General features: G+C 42.5%; 2 protein-coding genes across 2 annotated transcripts; one reads left to right on the forward strand and one right to left on the reverse strand.

Annotated features, from left to right (window-relative positions):
• The first annotated feature begins 503 nt into the window (after positions 1–503).
• Positions 504–9,706, forward strand: atp2a1l (ATPase sarcoplasmic/endoplasmic reticulum Ca2+ transporting 1, like). Its single transcript, XM_087794124.1, has 23 exons — positions 504–622; positions 1,219–1,236; positions 1,319–1,401; positions 2,217–2,321; positions 2,664–2,802; positions 3,717–3,797; positions 3,877–3,962; positions 4,040–4,337; positions 4,414–4,580; positions 4,767–4,855; positions 4,921–5,023; positions 5,104–5,235; positions 5,310–5,426; positions 5,499–5,717; positions 5,800–5,911; positions 6,099–6,322; positions 6,407–6,627; positions 6,700–6,902; positions 6,978–7,063; positions 7,129–7,262; positions 7,337–7,454; positions 7,530–7,668; positions 9,113–9,706. The coding sequence occupies exons 1-22, from the start codon at positions 505–507 to the stop codon at positions 7,653–7,655; spliced, it is 2,979 nt and encodes a 992-aa protein (XP_087650250.1). The 5' UTR covers position 504; the 3' UTR covers positions 7,656–7,668; positions 9,113–9,706.
• A 2,513-nt stretch (positions 9,707–12,219) lies between these two features.
• Positions 12,220–15,831, reverse strand: sult1st6 (sulfotransferase family 1, cytosolic sulfotransferase 6). Its single transcript, XM_087794128.1, has 8 exons — positions 15,592–15,831; positions 15,223–15,427; positions 14,923–15,051; positions 14,721–14,818; positions 14,514–14,640; positions 13,214–13,308; positions 12,953–13,133; positions 12,220–12,477 (listed from the first exon to the last, which is right to left on the reverse strand). Exons 2-8 carry the CDS (start codon positions 15,395–15,397, stop codon positions 12,365–12,367), a joined length of 918 nt encoding a protein of 305 aa, XP_087650254.1. The 5' UTR covers positions 15,398–15,427; positions 15,592–15,831; the 3' UTR covers positions 12,220–12,364.
• Positions 15,832–16,771: the final 940 nt, after the last annotated feature.

Consider the following 16,771-nt stretch of genomic DNA (forward strand, 5'->3'; position numbering starts at 1 on the left):
ACCAGTTGAGCCGTCACTCAATTACACCCCCCCCTCCCCTCCATTTCTACTCCCCTCGGCCTGATCTCCCGTCTCACTCTCTCACCTTCTCCCTTCGTCTTATTCCACTGACCATGCATGTTCCAAAAACAGATCTCATTTTCATCCATGGCACAACCCCCCCCCAATCCCCCTCCTCACTCCTTCGAACCCCAACCTCGTCCTCCAGTTCCTGTCCAAGTCCACCATCCCACCCCCCCCTCTTACTCCGCCATGCCCCCCTATGCTGGAATTTGGAGGCGGGTGTCAGCAGGGTGTCCACCAATCCTGTTGCCTTGGGTGATATAAAACCCTGAACATGTGTGCAGTTATTCGCTCTTTCTGTCAGACCAGCACTCCTAAGTTGGAGGGTGCCACTTCAAGGTGAGGGTGGTGGACCAAGGGTACAACTACAAAGATCAACTGAAAAGTAAAAGAGCGTGGATAGGCACCGTTAACCGGCCCTTCCCTTATCTATCCTGAAGGATGGAGAACGCACACATGAAGGAGACGGCTGAATGCCTCAGTAACTTTGGTGTCAACGAGAACATCGGCCTCACTCCCGACCAGTTCAAGAAGAACCTGGACAAGTTTGGCTACAACGGTGAGACATTGGGGGGGCAATGCTGGGGTTGTGGGAGTCGCTTACTGACCGACGGGTCTTCGCCGCACAGCTACGTTTAGAAGCTCAGCGAATCTGCCTTCAGAGGGATGCCGGCTCCAGACTATGTATGTGCTGTTTTATTAGAGGAGTAGCAACAGCTGGTAGGAAGGCAGAGACATTGAGAAGCAGAGACTTTGAGGGCTTTGACGAGCTATTTAAAGAAGGCCAAAGACGATGGCCGGAGAGCGAGAGAGACAGGTGATGGCTCAAGGAGCTTCCTGGGTGATGAATGGGGCAGGCGTTCGACGAGGACAATTTTAGGCATTGATATTATAGGAAGGTCCTGAGAAGGATTAAATAATCAGTGACACGATTGCTTATCAATAACCACTTTAATGACGAGGAAAATACATTATATCGTTTGAAACTAAACTATGTGATGCTGTAAATCAAAACTCAATTTCAAGCTTGGACTTTCTTGCAACAATCCTACATGGTTTTGTATTTATGTTGACATTTTCATCGCTAACTTTCAAGCTAACGGCCTGTCTTCTCTCCCCCCTTCTATCTGTCTGTTTCTCCACCACATGCTGCAGAGCTGCCCGCTGAGGAGGGTGAGTGCTCGTCTACCATCATCATTCGAATCTTTAGAGATTGTTTTTGCTCATATTGCTTTTTTGTCTCTTGCTCTCACAGGTAAGAGCATCTGGGAGCTGATCATTGAGCAGTTCGAGGATCTTCTCGTCAGGATCCTGCTGCTTGCCGCTTGTATCTCCTTTGTAAGTACACAAGTCATAGTCCTGCACACTTGTGCGTTAATCGTACTTGTTAGCTTAAGCACTTGATGGATCAATGGCTGAATTTGGCTAGCACAACTAGTTGTCTCTGTCCCCCTTGGTTTGACAATCAGCCAATCAAAGAACACTCTGTCACGACAACTGCTTAGCCCCGCCTCCTTCCTCTGAGGCCTCCTCATCTCCTCCAAGTATTTCGGAGGGTGATAACTTGAGAGGAGGGAGACGGATGGCGAGAGCTTGCAGTAGGTGTATCAGTTCCTATGGCCAGCTCTCACCCCAGCTGTCAGGATGGCCTTAGAAGGCGAATATTGAGGAGCGAGGGAGAGACAGGGGGTCAGGATCGTATAGGGGGGCCAAGGGGACGGGGGTTTATTTTAAGAAAGCCACAAGCTGAGGAGAGAAACTGAATCCTTCGGGAAAGGTCACGACTGAAGGAGGAAACCAACACCTTCCAGAGAAAGAGGGTGGCAGCCAGAAGGAGCAAAGGATTATGGGGATTGGAAATCAAACAAATAGCTATTGCACAACAAGATCTTGATGATGTCTCAATACGACTGTGAGAAACACTGACAGGGTTGACAAAAGTCTTTCACGACAACCAACTTTAAAAACAACTACTCAAATATATACTCAAATACGTTGTTTAACACGATAAAATACACCTTTATTTATTTTATTTTGCAATTACCTGCAAATACTTCAAGCATGTCTAAAAAGTGAGGACGAAATAAACAACATTTGACTCTCTTACGTATTTTCATTCAATCTCATTTTTCTCTTTCTGCATTGACTCTCAGGTTCTGGCTTGGTTTGAGGAAGGTGAGGAGACCATCACCGCCTTTGTGGAGCCTTTCGTCATCCTGCTGATCCTCATCGCCAATGCTGTTGTTGGAGTGTGGCAGGTCAGTGACCCCCCCCTCCCCCAACCCTCCCTTCACCCCTCCAACCACTACATTGAGCAACAAGACACATGCTCATTCCACTGGTGACAGAAGTCCTCGTGGTTGAGAATAGTTTTTGATGTCGAAACCCAGAGGGAGACATCAACAACACAGTTTACTTCAAGTTGAACAAAAGCCATCTTAGCAGGTTTATAGTTCATTTCTATCTGCTTTTACAGTGATCCATTTGCACCTATCTAACTTTGATATATCCCCTTCATGTGATTTTTAATTGTTATGGTCCGCTGTTTCTGGTCAGTTCTTGACTTGACGTGTGTCTCCTCTGTCTTGGTTGTGTTGTAGGAGCGTAATGCTGAGGATGCCATTGAGGCTCTTAAGGAGTATGAGCCTGAGATGGGCAAAGTCTACCGTTCTGACAGAAAGAGTGTGCAGATGATCAAGGCCAGGGAAATCGTTCCCGGAGATATCGTTGAGGTGTCCGGTGAGTTTGAGCTTTGCTGTTCGTCCCTCATTTCTCAGACAGAATCAATTAATTCAGGAAATCCAGCTGGTGGAAGCAGATGCCAGAGTCCCGTGTCTTTTTATGGGACAAGCAGGAGGAGGGTTAGAGGGGCTGCTGTGAAAACATGCTGACTGGGGGAAAACAAAATCAGAAGTATAAATACCCTCCCCAGCACCTGCCGTACCCCTCCCCACTACTGTTGCTCACTTCTGTTCGTGGTCAGGGTACACCTGTCGCTCCTCTGGATCACAGCCTGCCCCTGTCCCCGATCTGGGGATCACCATGATTAGATGTGTATCGCGGGGATTCTACCTTTGATACATTGAAACATCACTGAATATCCTGTTCATGCCGATAGATACACAAGGAGGAAGAGGATTTAAGCAAATATTTGATCAACAATATAGAAGATCAATCATGTTTGTCTGATCTGCCAAAATACACAAAATCCAGATTTGCTTCTTTACTCTTTATTCAATTATATTTTAAATATACATTTATATTCATTCTATATTATGGGGAGCATGTGTTGATTTTAATAATATTATTCTATATTCAGATGAGTAGTTTAGATCTTCTTTATTTTAAAATGATTTTGTATATAGTTATAAACATAATGTTCAAAAGGACAAAGTTTAACAGTGGTTTGGATTAATACTGATTCAAAGCTAGCATGTAGAGATTAACCAGAAACATTAACCTCATCAAACCATAAATTTCAAGTTTATTTTATTTCATTTACTCAGTCAACATTATCATAATTTCTCCATTAGTTCCTATTTACGGAAAAATCAAAACGTCAACAAGACTCTTACCTTTGCCAAATCTAAATGTGTTTCTTCTGATCTGTGGACAACAAGAAGCTAACGGTGTTGTGTTTTTGTGACCCACAGTTGGTGACAAAGTCCCCGCCGACATCAGGATTGTCACCATCAAGTCCACCACCCTGCGTGTTGACCAGTCCATCCTTACTGGTAAGCACGCAGCAGACCTCTGCTGGTATGAGATGAAAGTTTGACCATCAGTACTCAAAGTCCCTTTTCCTTTCCACAGGTGAGTCCGTCAGTGTGATCAAGCACACCGAGCCGGTCCCCGACCCCAGAGCCGTCAACCAGGACAAGAAGAACATGCTTTTCTCTGTACGTGTCGACATCTCTGTTGTTTGTCTGCACAGAAGCCACCAGGAGTCTGATCAATCTACTTGTCCCACGTATAGGGCACCAACATCGCTGCTGGTAAGGCTGTTGGCATTGCCGTGGCCACTGGAGTCTCCACTGAAATTGGCAAGATCCGTGACCAGATGGCCGCCACCGAGCAGGAGAAGACTCCTCTGCAGGCCAAGCTCGATGAGTTCGGCGAGCAGCTGTCCAAGGTTATCTCTCTTATCTGCGTTGCTGTCTGGGCCATCAACATTGGTCACTTCAACGACCCCGTCCACGGTGGATCCTGGATCCGTGGTGCTGTTTACTACTTCAAGATTGCCGTTGCCCTGGCTGTGGCCGCCATCCCCGAAGGTGTGCTGTCGATACAACAATACTTGTTTCTCTACCTTTCAGTTGGACTAACCGGGTGATAACTGATGTCTTCTAGGTCTGCCCGCCGTCATCACCACTTGCCTTGCCCTTGGTACCCGTCGTATGGCCAAGAAGAACGCCATTGTCAGAAGCCTGCCCTCTGTGGAGACCCTGGGCTGCACCTCTGTCATCTGCTCTGACAAGACCGGAACCCTCACCACCAACCAGATGTGTGTGACCAAGGTGCGTACCATCAGTTGTTTTTGGGTTAACGGCCTCATGTGTCAGTGATGGAAACACCAGTCCACTCTAAAATAGATTTTTATCAAACAGCGTAAATGGACAACCCAGTTTTTGTTAGCATCAAAATAAATATCTAAGTTAGGGAACAAAGCAATTCAACTAATGTCTTTTCCACGTTTACTCCAGATGTTCATTGTGAAGAGTGCTGATACCGACCATGTTGAACTTGACGCTTTCGATATTTCTGGATCCAAGTACACCCCTGAAGGCGAAGTGTAAGTCAATTTAAAAAGCTACATATAAGTGTGATATCAAGTTAACATCCTTAATCCACTTCCAGCTCCCAGGGAGGTGGCAAGACCAACTGCAGCGCATATGATGGCCTGGTCGAACTGTCCACCATCTGCGCTCTGTGCAATGACTCCTCTTTGGATTACAACGAGGTAATGAAGTGACCTCTAAAATTTGATAATGAATTAGACCAATTTCATTCAACACCTTGTCATGCCTTTTATCTCACTAGTCCAAGAAGATCTATGAGAAGGTCGGTGAGGCCACCGAGACTGCCCTGTGCTGCCTGGTTGAGAAGATGAATGTCTTCAACAGCAACGTGAAGAACCTGACCAAGGTTGACAGAGCCAATGCCTGCTGCTCCGTAAGACTTTTAAAATAATAGTTGTTTTTTTTAATTTAACATATGAGCTAAACCATGTGTTTCTTCCTCTTTAGGTCGTCAAGCAGCTCATGAAGAAGAACTTCACTCTGGAGTTCTCCCGTGACAGGAAGTCCATGTCTGTGTACTGCACCCCCTCCAAGGGAGATGGCGGCGCCAAGATGTTTGTGAAGGTGAGTACCGCAGACAGCTTCAGTCTTTCTAAAACGACTTTGCTTGAGTAGTTACTTATGCCATTTCCATAGGGTGCCCCCGAGGGTGTGATTGAGAGGTGCACATACGTGCGCGTTGGCACCACCCGTGTTCCCCTGACCAACACCATCAGAGACAAGATCCTGTCCGTGATCAAAGAGTGGGGTACCGGCCGTGACACCCTTCGTTGTCTGGCTCTGGCCACCCGTGACAGCCCCCTGAAGCCCGAGGAGATGAAGCTGGAGGATTCTACCAAGTTTGGCGATTATGAGGTAAGAACCAAGACAATGGAAATATCAGGATATTGCTTGGATCCTGTTTGACGCAGAAAATAATGATTTGCACTTTCCCCAGACTGATCTGACCTTTGTTGGCTGCGTTGGTATGCTGGATCCCCCTCGTAAGGAGGTCTCTAGCTCCATTGAGCTGTGCAGAGATGCCGGAATCCGTGTTATTATGATCACTGGTTAGTATTTTGGATTAGATTTATGGTAAAACATGGCTTAACAAATGTAAACAAACAATCTGTAATAATATGTATTTTCTGTTTGGAAAAAATATTGTATATTGCATTGATTAAACATTGATAAATAGTAGAAAATCTAAAATGTATCATATTATATCAAATGTTAACTTCTCACTTAACACTTTAGGTGACAACAAGGGAACCGCCATCGCTATCTGCCGTCGTATTGGCATCTTCACCGAGGATGAGGATGTGTCCGACAAGGCCTACACCGGACGTGAGTTTGACGATCTGCCCAGCCATGAACAGCCTTTGGCCGTGGTTAGAGCCTGCTGCTTCGCCCGTGTGGAGCCATCCCACAAGTCCAAGATCGTTGAGTTCCTGCAGGGTCACGATGATATTACTGCCATGGTAGGATGACCCACAACCATCACTGAAGCCGAGCCAACGATACAAGCATGTGATCTAACTTCCTTTCTCCCTTCCTGAACCCAGACCGGTGATGGTGTGAATGATGCCCCTGCCCTGAAGAAGGCCGAGATTGGCATCGCTATGGGCTCTGGCACTGCCGTTGCCAAGTCTGCCTCTGAGATGGTCCTGGCTGACGATAACTTCTCTTCCATTGTGGCTGCTGTTGAGGAGGGCAGAGCTATCTACAACAACATGAAGCAGTTCATCCGCTACCTGATCTCCTCCAATGTCGGTGAGGTCGTCTGGTGAGTATCACAATACTGTTGTAGGCAGGTTTGTGAATCTGGGTCTCTAAGCTCAGTCTTTACCCTTTACAGTATCTTCTTGACCGCTGCCCTGGGTCTGCCCGAGGCCCTGATCCCTGTTCAGCTGCTGTGGGTCAACCTGGTCACTGATGGTCTGCCCGCCACCGCTCTTGGCTTCAACCCTCCTGATCTTGACATCATGGGCAAGCCCCCACGTTCCCCCAAGGAGCCCCTGATCTCCGGATGGTTGTTCTTCAGATACATGGCTATTGGTGGTATGTAGAACAATACAATTGGGTGTGCTTTTGTTGAAATTACAGAAACCCTACAGACTTGTAACTTCCACACAGGATACGTCGGTGCTGCCACTGTTGGAGGTGCTGCCTGGTGGTTCATATACGACCCCACTGGCCCCATGATCACCTACAGCCAGCTGGTATGTATGTCGTCGGTTGGCTCTGTCTTGAACAAACACAATAACATCTTCTCTCCTCTGTGCAGTCCCACTTCATGCAGTGCCACGACGACAACCCCGACTTCGAGGGCATTGAGTGCGAGATCTTTGAGGCTTGCCCTCCCATGACCATGGCTCTGTCCGTTTTGGTCACCATTGAGATGTGCAACGCTCTCAACAGGTGCTAACGTTGTTTTGGTTCACTTTTTAAACATTTTAAGATTCAATCGCTTAAACGTATCTTAACCTCCCCAGCTTGTCTGAGAACCAGTCTCTGATCCGCATGCCCCCATGGAGCAACTTCTGGCTGCTGTCTGCCATGACCCTCTCCATGTCCCTTCACTTCATGATCATCTATGTTGACCCTCTGCCCGTAAGTGCTGATTTTCTTCACATTTTTGGTTTCTGGTTGAATCATCACTGACCACTTTCTACTCAACCTCCACAGATGATCTTCAAGTTGGGCCATCTGAGCGTTGACCAGTGGTTGGTGGTCCTTAAACTTTCATTCCCCGTTATCCTGATTGACGAGGTGTTGAAGTTTGTCGCCCGTAACTACGTTGAGTGTAAGTAGCTTTTATATATTCCTCTAAACCATTTCATGATCATCATTTAAAACCTTTAACAAATACATTGTATTTTGTGATTTCCCTCTTCATTCTTCCATCACTGACTTCTCTTTTCATCCCTTTTTAACTTACCTCACCTTTGTGTTGATTTGCAGACTAATTCAGGCATCGCACCATCATTATTCTGTAACTTAAACAAGGTACAACTGGTGTCTGCCTCTGCGTATCTGCAGATTGTGCACATGTTTGTGTAGTCAGTGTTGTGCGTGGCAGCTCTCGTGCAGGCCTGTCGCTAAGATAAGCATCAGTGTCATCATCTGTGCTCTTAGATTGATGTGTCCGACGCCTCAGTGGAACGCCTCAGTAAGTGACATGGTCGCTTCTGAGCTGCTGAGCTTCTTATGTGTTTCAATCAATGTTGCTGGTTTATTGATCACTGTTTGACAGTGGAGTTTTGATACGTAAGTATCAATGTCAGAATCAGAGTCAAGCTTATGAGTTCTGTTTTGTACGACATAGAATTGGTCATGCTTATGCATTGTCGTCCATGCTTTGGGAATATAAATATATTTAAAAAAATGTAATATATATTTTTTTTAGCTATAAAGAATCAAAGTCCACTTTAGAACCAAAAAACAAAGTCAACAATTGTCTAATCAGCCTTTTATTCATCATGGTTCCAGTCTGAGCTAAGTAATGACAGAGCTTCTCAGAGGTAGTAAGCAGGTCCCTTACAGCTAGTTTCTTTAGACTGTTGGTATATTTAACAAATCTGGATCGTGTTTATTCTTCATAAACCTCTAAATTGTTCTGCCTCAGGCTTTTCCTTTCCTTCACCACAAGAGAGTTCAGTTAGTGGGTGACACACTAGTTCACATGTGGGAACTCAAGACCGGGCGGGGGGGCCTATTAGGATGTCAGTGTTTAAGATAAAATAAGGGTCAGATCTTAAGGATATCTGCAAAAAGAGAGAAAAAGTAATATTTTTGGAGAAGGACAAAGACATAAATAATTAAGAATTTAGCCTCAAATCATGACAAGGCATTATCAAAATCAAGCTCTTTCTTCCTTTTAGGTAAATTAACATTTTATTTGGCGACAACTTAGACTTCTTACAGATTGTTGCCCCTGTCGCTCAGTTTGACACCCCTGCCTTAGCTAGTGAGTATCTAACTAAGATTAGATTAGTAAGATAACCAGGAGCTTCTTTATTAAGAGAACAAGCTGTACAGCTTTGTTATTTTTTAACCGGTTTATTTGAAAACCAATTTGAGAAGCCAAATGAAAATTTTAATTTCACAATTAAACTTGGTTAAAGTGTAACCTTCAAACCAGATCCTTCATTTGATTTATGTGTTTATGTTTATGTGTGAAAGCTTTCTGTGTGTAAACCTCATACCCCCCATTTCCTCCTTCTCATTTTGTGTCTCTCCCTCCCAAACAGGTACAGAAAAATAAAGACACAGAAGAATGAGATCATAATGGTTGGATTAAGAGGCAGAGAAGAGAGAGAAAATCATAGCCAAGAGTCCAAGTGAGCCAACCAACGACGAGAGAGAAGAAAACATCAGAAAATGTAAAAAAACAATAAAACAATGTGAAAATCTTACAGAAAAATAGCCTCTATATATGAAAGGAGTTTAAATTAAATTAAAGGGAATTATCAGTCCCGCCTAAAGTATTTAAGATTTTATTCTAAGAAATAAAGTATGTATTAAAGGTGATCTTTTTGTTAAACTTGGATTTTCTCAGCTGTTGTGTTTTCGTGTCCTCTGTCCATTTTCACATGATTTACTTTCCAGCTCGGATCATTTATCCTATTCTTTGTAGCTCATGTCTGGTGTAGTCTGCCTGCTCTGGCTGGACTACACACACATGGTGGTGTCGGGATACAAAAAGACATCAAGTATCCACGGGCCTTAACCGTGCGCTCCACTAGCTCTGTGCGCTGAGAGGTCTCTTGACATACAACAGGCATGTCTACTCAGTCACAACACTTTTGGTCTTATATATTGTTTACGTGATAAGATGCAATAAAGAGATGATTAAAAAAAAAGCTTCTGTACTGTTGAGTACATTTTTATCAGACGGTGGATTACGCTGAGAAAATGCAATGTTGCGTGACTGAGAAATCCCTTTAGCCTCTCCTCTGTTGAATTGGTCATTGAAAAACCCTGCGCACTAGCTTAGTAAGTGTGAAATGGCCACAAACTCAAGGAGCTAATGCTAATAATAATGAGTTCAGAATGGATTATATTTTACTTTGTAACACACTAACAAGGACCTTGGAGGATCTTTACCGAAACCTCTGTTGGACTCATTATGGGTTGTGTAGAGAAGGAGTCCCCAACCTTTATTGGACCTCAGACCGGTTTAATGTCAGCTTTATATTCACAGATCGTCATAAAAAATATTTTTAAACTAGTTTACCGGTTTATTTTTTAAATAAACTAACAGAAACGAGGGTATTGACAAAAAATATATTTTTTTTCAAAGCAAAACACCTTTAAGACAATAATAATCAATAGAACATAAATGCGGCCCGGTAACAAATGCCTCACAGACGGGTACCCTGGACCGGGTTTTGTGGACTACTGGCGAAGAGCTCTAGCTACATGAAAATGAATATATCCAGCATATATATCTGTGGCTGAGTCGCTCACTTGTTAGCGACAATGATTACAGAATGGGATTTGCTGGCATTTCCAAATTGTGGTCAGGTGGACATTTGCGACCCTTGTGCTGGTTCACTTGGCTCATAGGTTGTGTTATATTTAACCAGAGAATGCAACGACAGCTTCCTCTGAAAACATAATGAGACAAATTTAAAACTTCACAAGGCGAAGCGGCAAAATTTCAATGGTAATTCTGAACAATGTCTGTCCTTGACTAAGTTCTCAATTTTGTGTTGAACTAGATATTGGAGCTTTATATTTTGAACCTCTTAATGAGTTAACTTATACAAAGATGGCGCCGTTCTTTGGCCACTGTTCCTTTTCCTGTCATCAAACGTAGCCCTCTTCTAGAAAGGTCTGGACACCCTTGCCTTAGGGAGTCTAAACATGATCTACTTGAAGTAGTTTTGGATAAAAGCATCTTCTCAATAACGTCTACGTCAGGGGTGAGCAACTATAATTCTTCAAGGGCCACATTAAATTCTGTGAATGTTGTTAGGGGCCATCAAGCAAAAAGAAAGACGAAAAAATCCCAGACATCCCAAAATAAAGACATTCGTCATTAGGCCGTGACATTTTTTAAGATAAACAAGCTGCAATTTTATTCTTGTATATATGAGTTTTTTTCAAAACATTTCTTAAACTAACTTAAAAAAAAAGTTATTTGTAAATGTAAATTAATAATAAATACAAAATACATTTGTTAATGCATTCGAACCATTTATACATGATTATACTTCATACATAACTACATTTCGAAGGCCGCATAAATACAGTCAAATGGCTGCACTTTGCCCAGGTCTGGTCTACGTCGTAGATACCTTAAGCTGCTACTGATGCTGAGGGGACAGGGGAAATATCATCATCCATGAAGTCCCTTATAGTCAGTGTGTTGAAAATTGAAGAGGCCTTCAACCTGAAGTAACAGCAGGAGGAAGGATGGAAGGATGTGTTTAGGTTTTAAACTGGAACCCCTTAAATGTTTTAAAAATACAATTGTTTTTATGTGTTTATAATTAATCTAATTTCAAATACACACAAGTGAAAAAACTAGGCTGGTGTGTTCCTGTCGTTCAAAGTTGTGTGTTGTTAATCTTTTTAATTCGTAGAACTGCTTCATACCGGGCGAACAACAGACACACATTTATTCGAACACATAGCCTCTCTTTAATTGTTTATGGCTGCACTTGTCATGAAGATAACTCTTCAGATTTTTAAATGGCTTGACACACTCCTTCAGTCTGTGGGTTCTGTTTTACTAACCTCAAAAGACCCCTTGAAGAGAAGCACGTCAAAAATGTATCCTTGCTTGGCCCTTCAGTTCTATTCCGGACCTCCTTAATCCAAAATCTCTCATATCCGTCGTCTGGTTTGTCATTAAATCCCTAAAGGCCCATTCCTTCTCACGATGTTATTGGCTTCCTCGGGTCGTTCACTTACGCTCTCCTCACATGAACCCAAGGATGAAGTCCTCCCAGGGCTCGGCTCATGTTTAGTCTTCTTGCATTCACAGTGGTTGTAGTGGACTTTGTTGTATTTGGCATCACATGCCACTTCAGTGACTTAAAAATACAACCAGAAGAAACATACACCAGAACAATAAATGTGGCAAAGCCCAGGGGATTGATAGGATCCACTGTGAAATGCGTGCGGCTTTCAGTGATGCGGCCGTGATCACGCCCATTAGAGGGTCTTTGACAGCATTAAAACAGCGGCGCAGTGGATTGGGGAATCCTTTCCTGACAACGTGGGATCATGGAAGAAGAAAAAGTTTATTCTGATTTCCTGTATCGAGCAAGTCACATGAAGACAGGGAGGTCTAGCTGTGAGGCGAGACCACTCATGTCACTAACCACTCTTCCACCGTGCTGGTCTTAGACAATGTCCAAGTCAGTTGTTTAAAAGAGGTTATGACTTTATTTAATAATTACATTTTATAAACAGATTTTTCACGATACCATTGTATTGTCACAAGTGCAGAATTTCATTCAGTTCAATAGTGTTCAGTGGTAAACTCATCACAAAAGCAGTGCTTTTTTTTAAATGGCAGTTCTGAAGGGAATCATGGCGTCCTTCATCTGCTTTTCATAGTCTTCATCAAATGTCTTCGACTGCTCGGGTGTGAAGTGGTTCGTCCAATCGCCAACTTCACCTGTTTGTCAAAAGCATGAGAAGAAGAAAATGTGTTAAGATGCAGCATTTATGAAGGTAACACAATGTAGTTACTGCCACAGTTATACAATGACAAAAACACTTGAAATACATTCAAGTTCATCATTCATCGGTTTGTATTAATTCTCTATTTTCTTCTCACAATTGATGGGTTAAAAAATAGAAGCCAGCCATTAAAATTCTTAAATAAAAGTAGTTAAATTCAGTTCAGAGATGTGAGCTTCAGCTAGTGTTGATATATAAAAAAGCCAAAATTAGTAGAATGAACTCAATTATCCAGAAGTGTCCGACTGAGAAACTGGGCTACAAATATTAAAAAGTCTGGAGCCTCCAAACGGCTTTGAAAAGTATCCTAAAAGTGAACCGTCTTTTCTTCAATAAATATTGTAAAAACTAAATGACTCTAGTATAATTTAACTTGCTGATGGATCAACTTTTTTTTGGACTAAGATCACCTTTTCTCATGAAGGGAGAGATGGACTGATCGAAGACCATTTCAGGTATGCAGCTGTAGTTGGCCATCGGGTTCTCCTTCATTTTCTTGAACGACGTGAGCTCCACGATACGACTGATGACCTCATCAGAGAGCGACAGGTCGAGGTACCTCATGATGCGCTCCACCTCACGTCGAGGATTCTGGGAAAACATTTGATTATTCTCCGTTACATATCTATGAACAACTGTGGAATGTTACAAAAAGAAAGGTAGATGTTCACCTCCTTCATGTCTTCATAGAAGAGGTATAGGATATTCTTCTTTTCTCTCTCTTCCCAATATCCCTTCACGTGGTCGTACCAGGAGCCCCAGCCCACTGTCAACACAACAAAGGTCCTGTTTGAACGGTCATTAGAGGAAAATGGATTTACGCCAAATAACGGTCGTCAAAGGTATTGCACAGTTTCTCATTTGATTTGATTTTATTCTGATTTATTTAAGTCACCTTTTTATTGATTAACTTTTTGACTAACCTTTCCCACTTGTTTTAATCTTCATTTTCACATTCTACCCAAGCTGCCACTGGATATCAGGACCTGGGCTCTGCTATATTTTGGACTCTGATCTGTCTGGTGCTGGATGTGGTATCCTCTATCTGGTCTTATTACTGTTGTCATCCATCTCTTATTCTACTTTTTCAGCCTCTATTCCCTGGACATTTGAACTCCTTCTCAGTTCTGTCTTAATAAACTGTAACCTGTTTTCTCTTGTGCCCGATTTATTATTTTATTTATTTATATCTATTACATTATTGTAATGTCACATTTGTATTAACTGTGGGAACAAATATTTACGAAATTAAAAACTAGGCTGAATTTTGAATTAAATGGGAAAAGCTACCAGGGACTTAATTCCCCAATGAACCTACATTCTATTGTATTATGGTAAGGGTTTCACTTAAAGTGATATTTCACCCAAAATTCAAACGTTTAACTCACCCTCATGTCTACTAAAAGTTGGAATTTTATTGAGGGTTAAAGTTCCTTTTTAGAGTTTAGAGAGAGGCAAAAATGTTAGTCCGCAGCTCGATGAAGGCACCGATGCTCTAGTCTTCAGCTTAGTCAAAAATGACACTTAAAAAAAACGAAATACCTCCGTGGTGCTCGTCTGTAATCTCCCTTGTATTTAAGCCTCGACAAGAGAAGTTGTAAAACATAAATAAAAGAAGTCTATATTTTATGCTTGTTTGTAGCATAAGTTGAAATAATAACAAGCGATACATAGAGGAAGTACTGGGTTCTGAAGCCAGTGCTTCCTCGTGTTGTGCTCGTCTTCATCAGTTTAACCCTTGTGTTGTCTTGGTTGCCCATGAGTGTGTCACCTTGACCCAGAAGCCACACAGGGGATACCTAAAAAAAACATTTGTTTTCAGGCCTCTCGGTCAACTTGACCCTGATATTACATATAAAAATGTGTTTGTACTTTTACAGTCCATACAGCACTTTTCCCTTCATTTGTGTGTGAAAGGTGCGGCATATATAAAGATACCAGAGTCTGCAGATGGAACAAAAATCCGCTTACAATTTCCTCGCATGAATTTTCCGATGTAGCCGTCCCACGGGCCGGGCTCAGGTTGGGTCAGGTTCATGCAGTCAAAGTGGTAGTAGCTCACCAGGTTGTCTTTTGCATTACGTGCAACGTAGATCGCCTTAAAACCCAATTACAATAGACACCAGTTAAGATGATCTAAAAAAAAAAAAAGGAAGATTGAAATCATTGACTTCCTACCTTACACTTGTTTTCCCAAAACCCGAGAGGCACCAGCTGGAACGGAAGATGTGTTTTTATAATTCTAGGAGGGTCCATTTTTTTAAGCAGATCTAGTCCTGAAATATGGGAGTTTGGGATCAGATGAGTTGAACAAATTGGCAATGACAACATCCTGTGTTTTGTATGAGTAGTAAGAAAAGCGTGAAACAAAAAAACAGACCTGAGGGAATAGGGGGTGGAGAGTTTATCTCAAGGAAGGGGCTGCGCACTGGTGTCGGGGCTCGCTTGCAGTACTCGGCATCACCGTTGTTGAGAAGAAGATCAACGATCTCTTGAGTCCATGTAGTCCCTTGCAAACACAAGTATGCATTCGTTCAAGATGAATAAATATTTCTACTTTTGGATTTCTACTTATACATGAAGCTTCACACATATTTAGAAGTTTAAATGTTCTACTCCAATAGTTATTTTTACAGTGTGTCACATTCAATGACTTTGAACAAGGAGATAAAATGACTACCTGCTTTCGGGTAGGTGGCGATGAGGAGGTCGGTTGGGTCCGGACGGAAAGCCCACACAGCGTCCCAGTTGTTTGCGATGTGGCACATCAGAGGGACTCCTCTGATGGGGATTAGAGGGAAGCGGGTCATGGATGCATATGCTTTCTCTATCGCCTGCCCGTATGAATCCTCCATCGTCGTTGCTGAGGATGATGAAGTCCAAATCTGTGCAGAAAAATGTCTCTTCCTGAAGATCCTTTTCCTCTTTGTGTGTCACTTTCCTGATGATCCTTTTTCAAACATTCACTTTAACTTTGTTAGAAGTCCAGCTCGAGTCTCTTCCTGCTCGGCTACTATGTCAAATTCTGAACAGTGAGTTATCCTCTTACCTTTAGCTGCTGTCCTGCGAAAAGACTTTGGCTCCACTTCGCTCTTTATGACCCTCTGGGTTAAATAATCATCAATCTCTCAGCAGACTCACAGTTAGTGTGTCAAAAACATGGCTTTTCAACTTCCTTGTGTCTTGTGATCAGACGGGTGTAGCTGGTTCTTATCTGTCTGCGATCACGCAAGCTCCAACTCGCAGGACGCAACATGCACTTATGTAACTTTCCTGGTCAACACTGAATTCTCTTTCCAAGAAGCAGACAATGACATCAAAATCTCCTCCTATGTAATGTGAGGAGGGGAAAGGGAGGTTCTTAGTTCAACACCCAATGCAAAGGTCCCAAAAGCAAACATATGGGAGGGAGGTAATACATGAACCAGGAGGTCACAATGTTTTTAAGTGGTAGTGTTTGTAGGGGGATTATTTTCTTCTGGATCCCTGCACCTTTGATCCCAATCTTTAAAACGTCATAAAAGTCTGACCCAGAAGCAGTTACAGTGGTTTCATTGTGCTTCAAGTGTCAGCTTTTTCAGAGCCACACGTTTTCCTTTACAAAGGTTTTTAAGTCCTCTGGCTACAAGCATCTGCTTATGGTTCCAGTCCCTGGTGTCCGGTCCCGTTCACGAATGAATGACTAAGAATTTAGAGAACCTCTCAATCTGACAATATTAACTGAGAAAAAATGACAAACTGAAGCGCTAGAAAGGTTTACATTGTGGTATTTTGTTTCTTTAGTACCAGATTAAAATGGTTACAAAGCAAACATCCTGGTAGATTTCATGGACAGGATTAGTAAAAATGACAAATGATTTAGGAGTGACAAGAGTATCGACTGAAACCAAATATTATCTGAAGTCCATATATTTCTGATTTTTCAATATTTAAAACCTGTATGTAGGTTTTATTATATGTTATATTTTCCATTTTTAACTGTATTTCAACAATTTTCAAATGTTATCAAACAAAATATACATCAGGCAATATATTTCTAGAGATTTAAAAGAGAGAAAACAGTTTGTATTATGTCTGCTCCTCATTCATACAGAGCTGTTTCTTTTTTCTCTGAACAGAATATTAACGTCCTACCTAAATATACGTTCTTCTTCTTCTTCTTCTTCTTCTTCTTCTTCTTTTCCTTTCGGCTGCTCCCTTCAGGGGTCGCCCCAGAGAATCCACCTCCT

This window comes from Callionymus lyra, chromosome 6 (assembly GCF_982586985.1).
Source record: "Callionymus lyra chromosome 6, fCalLyr1.hap1.1, whole genome shotgun sequence".
Classification (NCBI taxonomy): domain Eukaryota; kingdom Metazoa; phylum Chordata; class Actinopteri; order Syngnathiformes; family Callionymidae; genus Callionymus; species Callionymus lyra.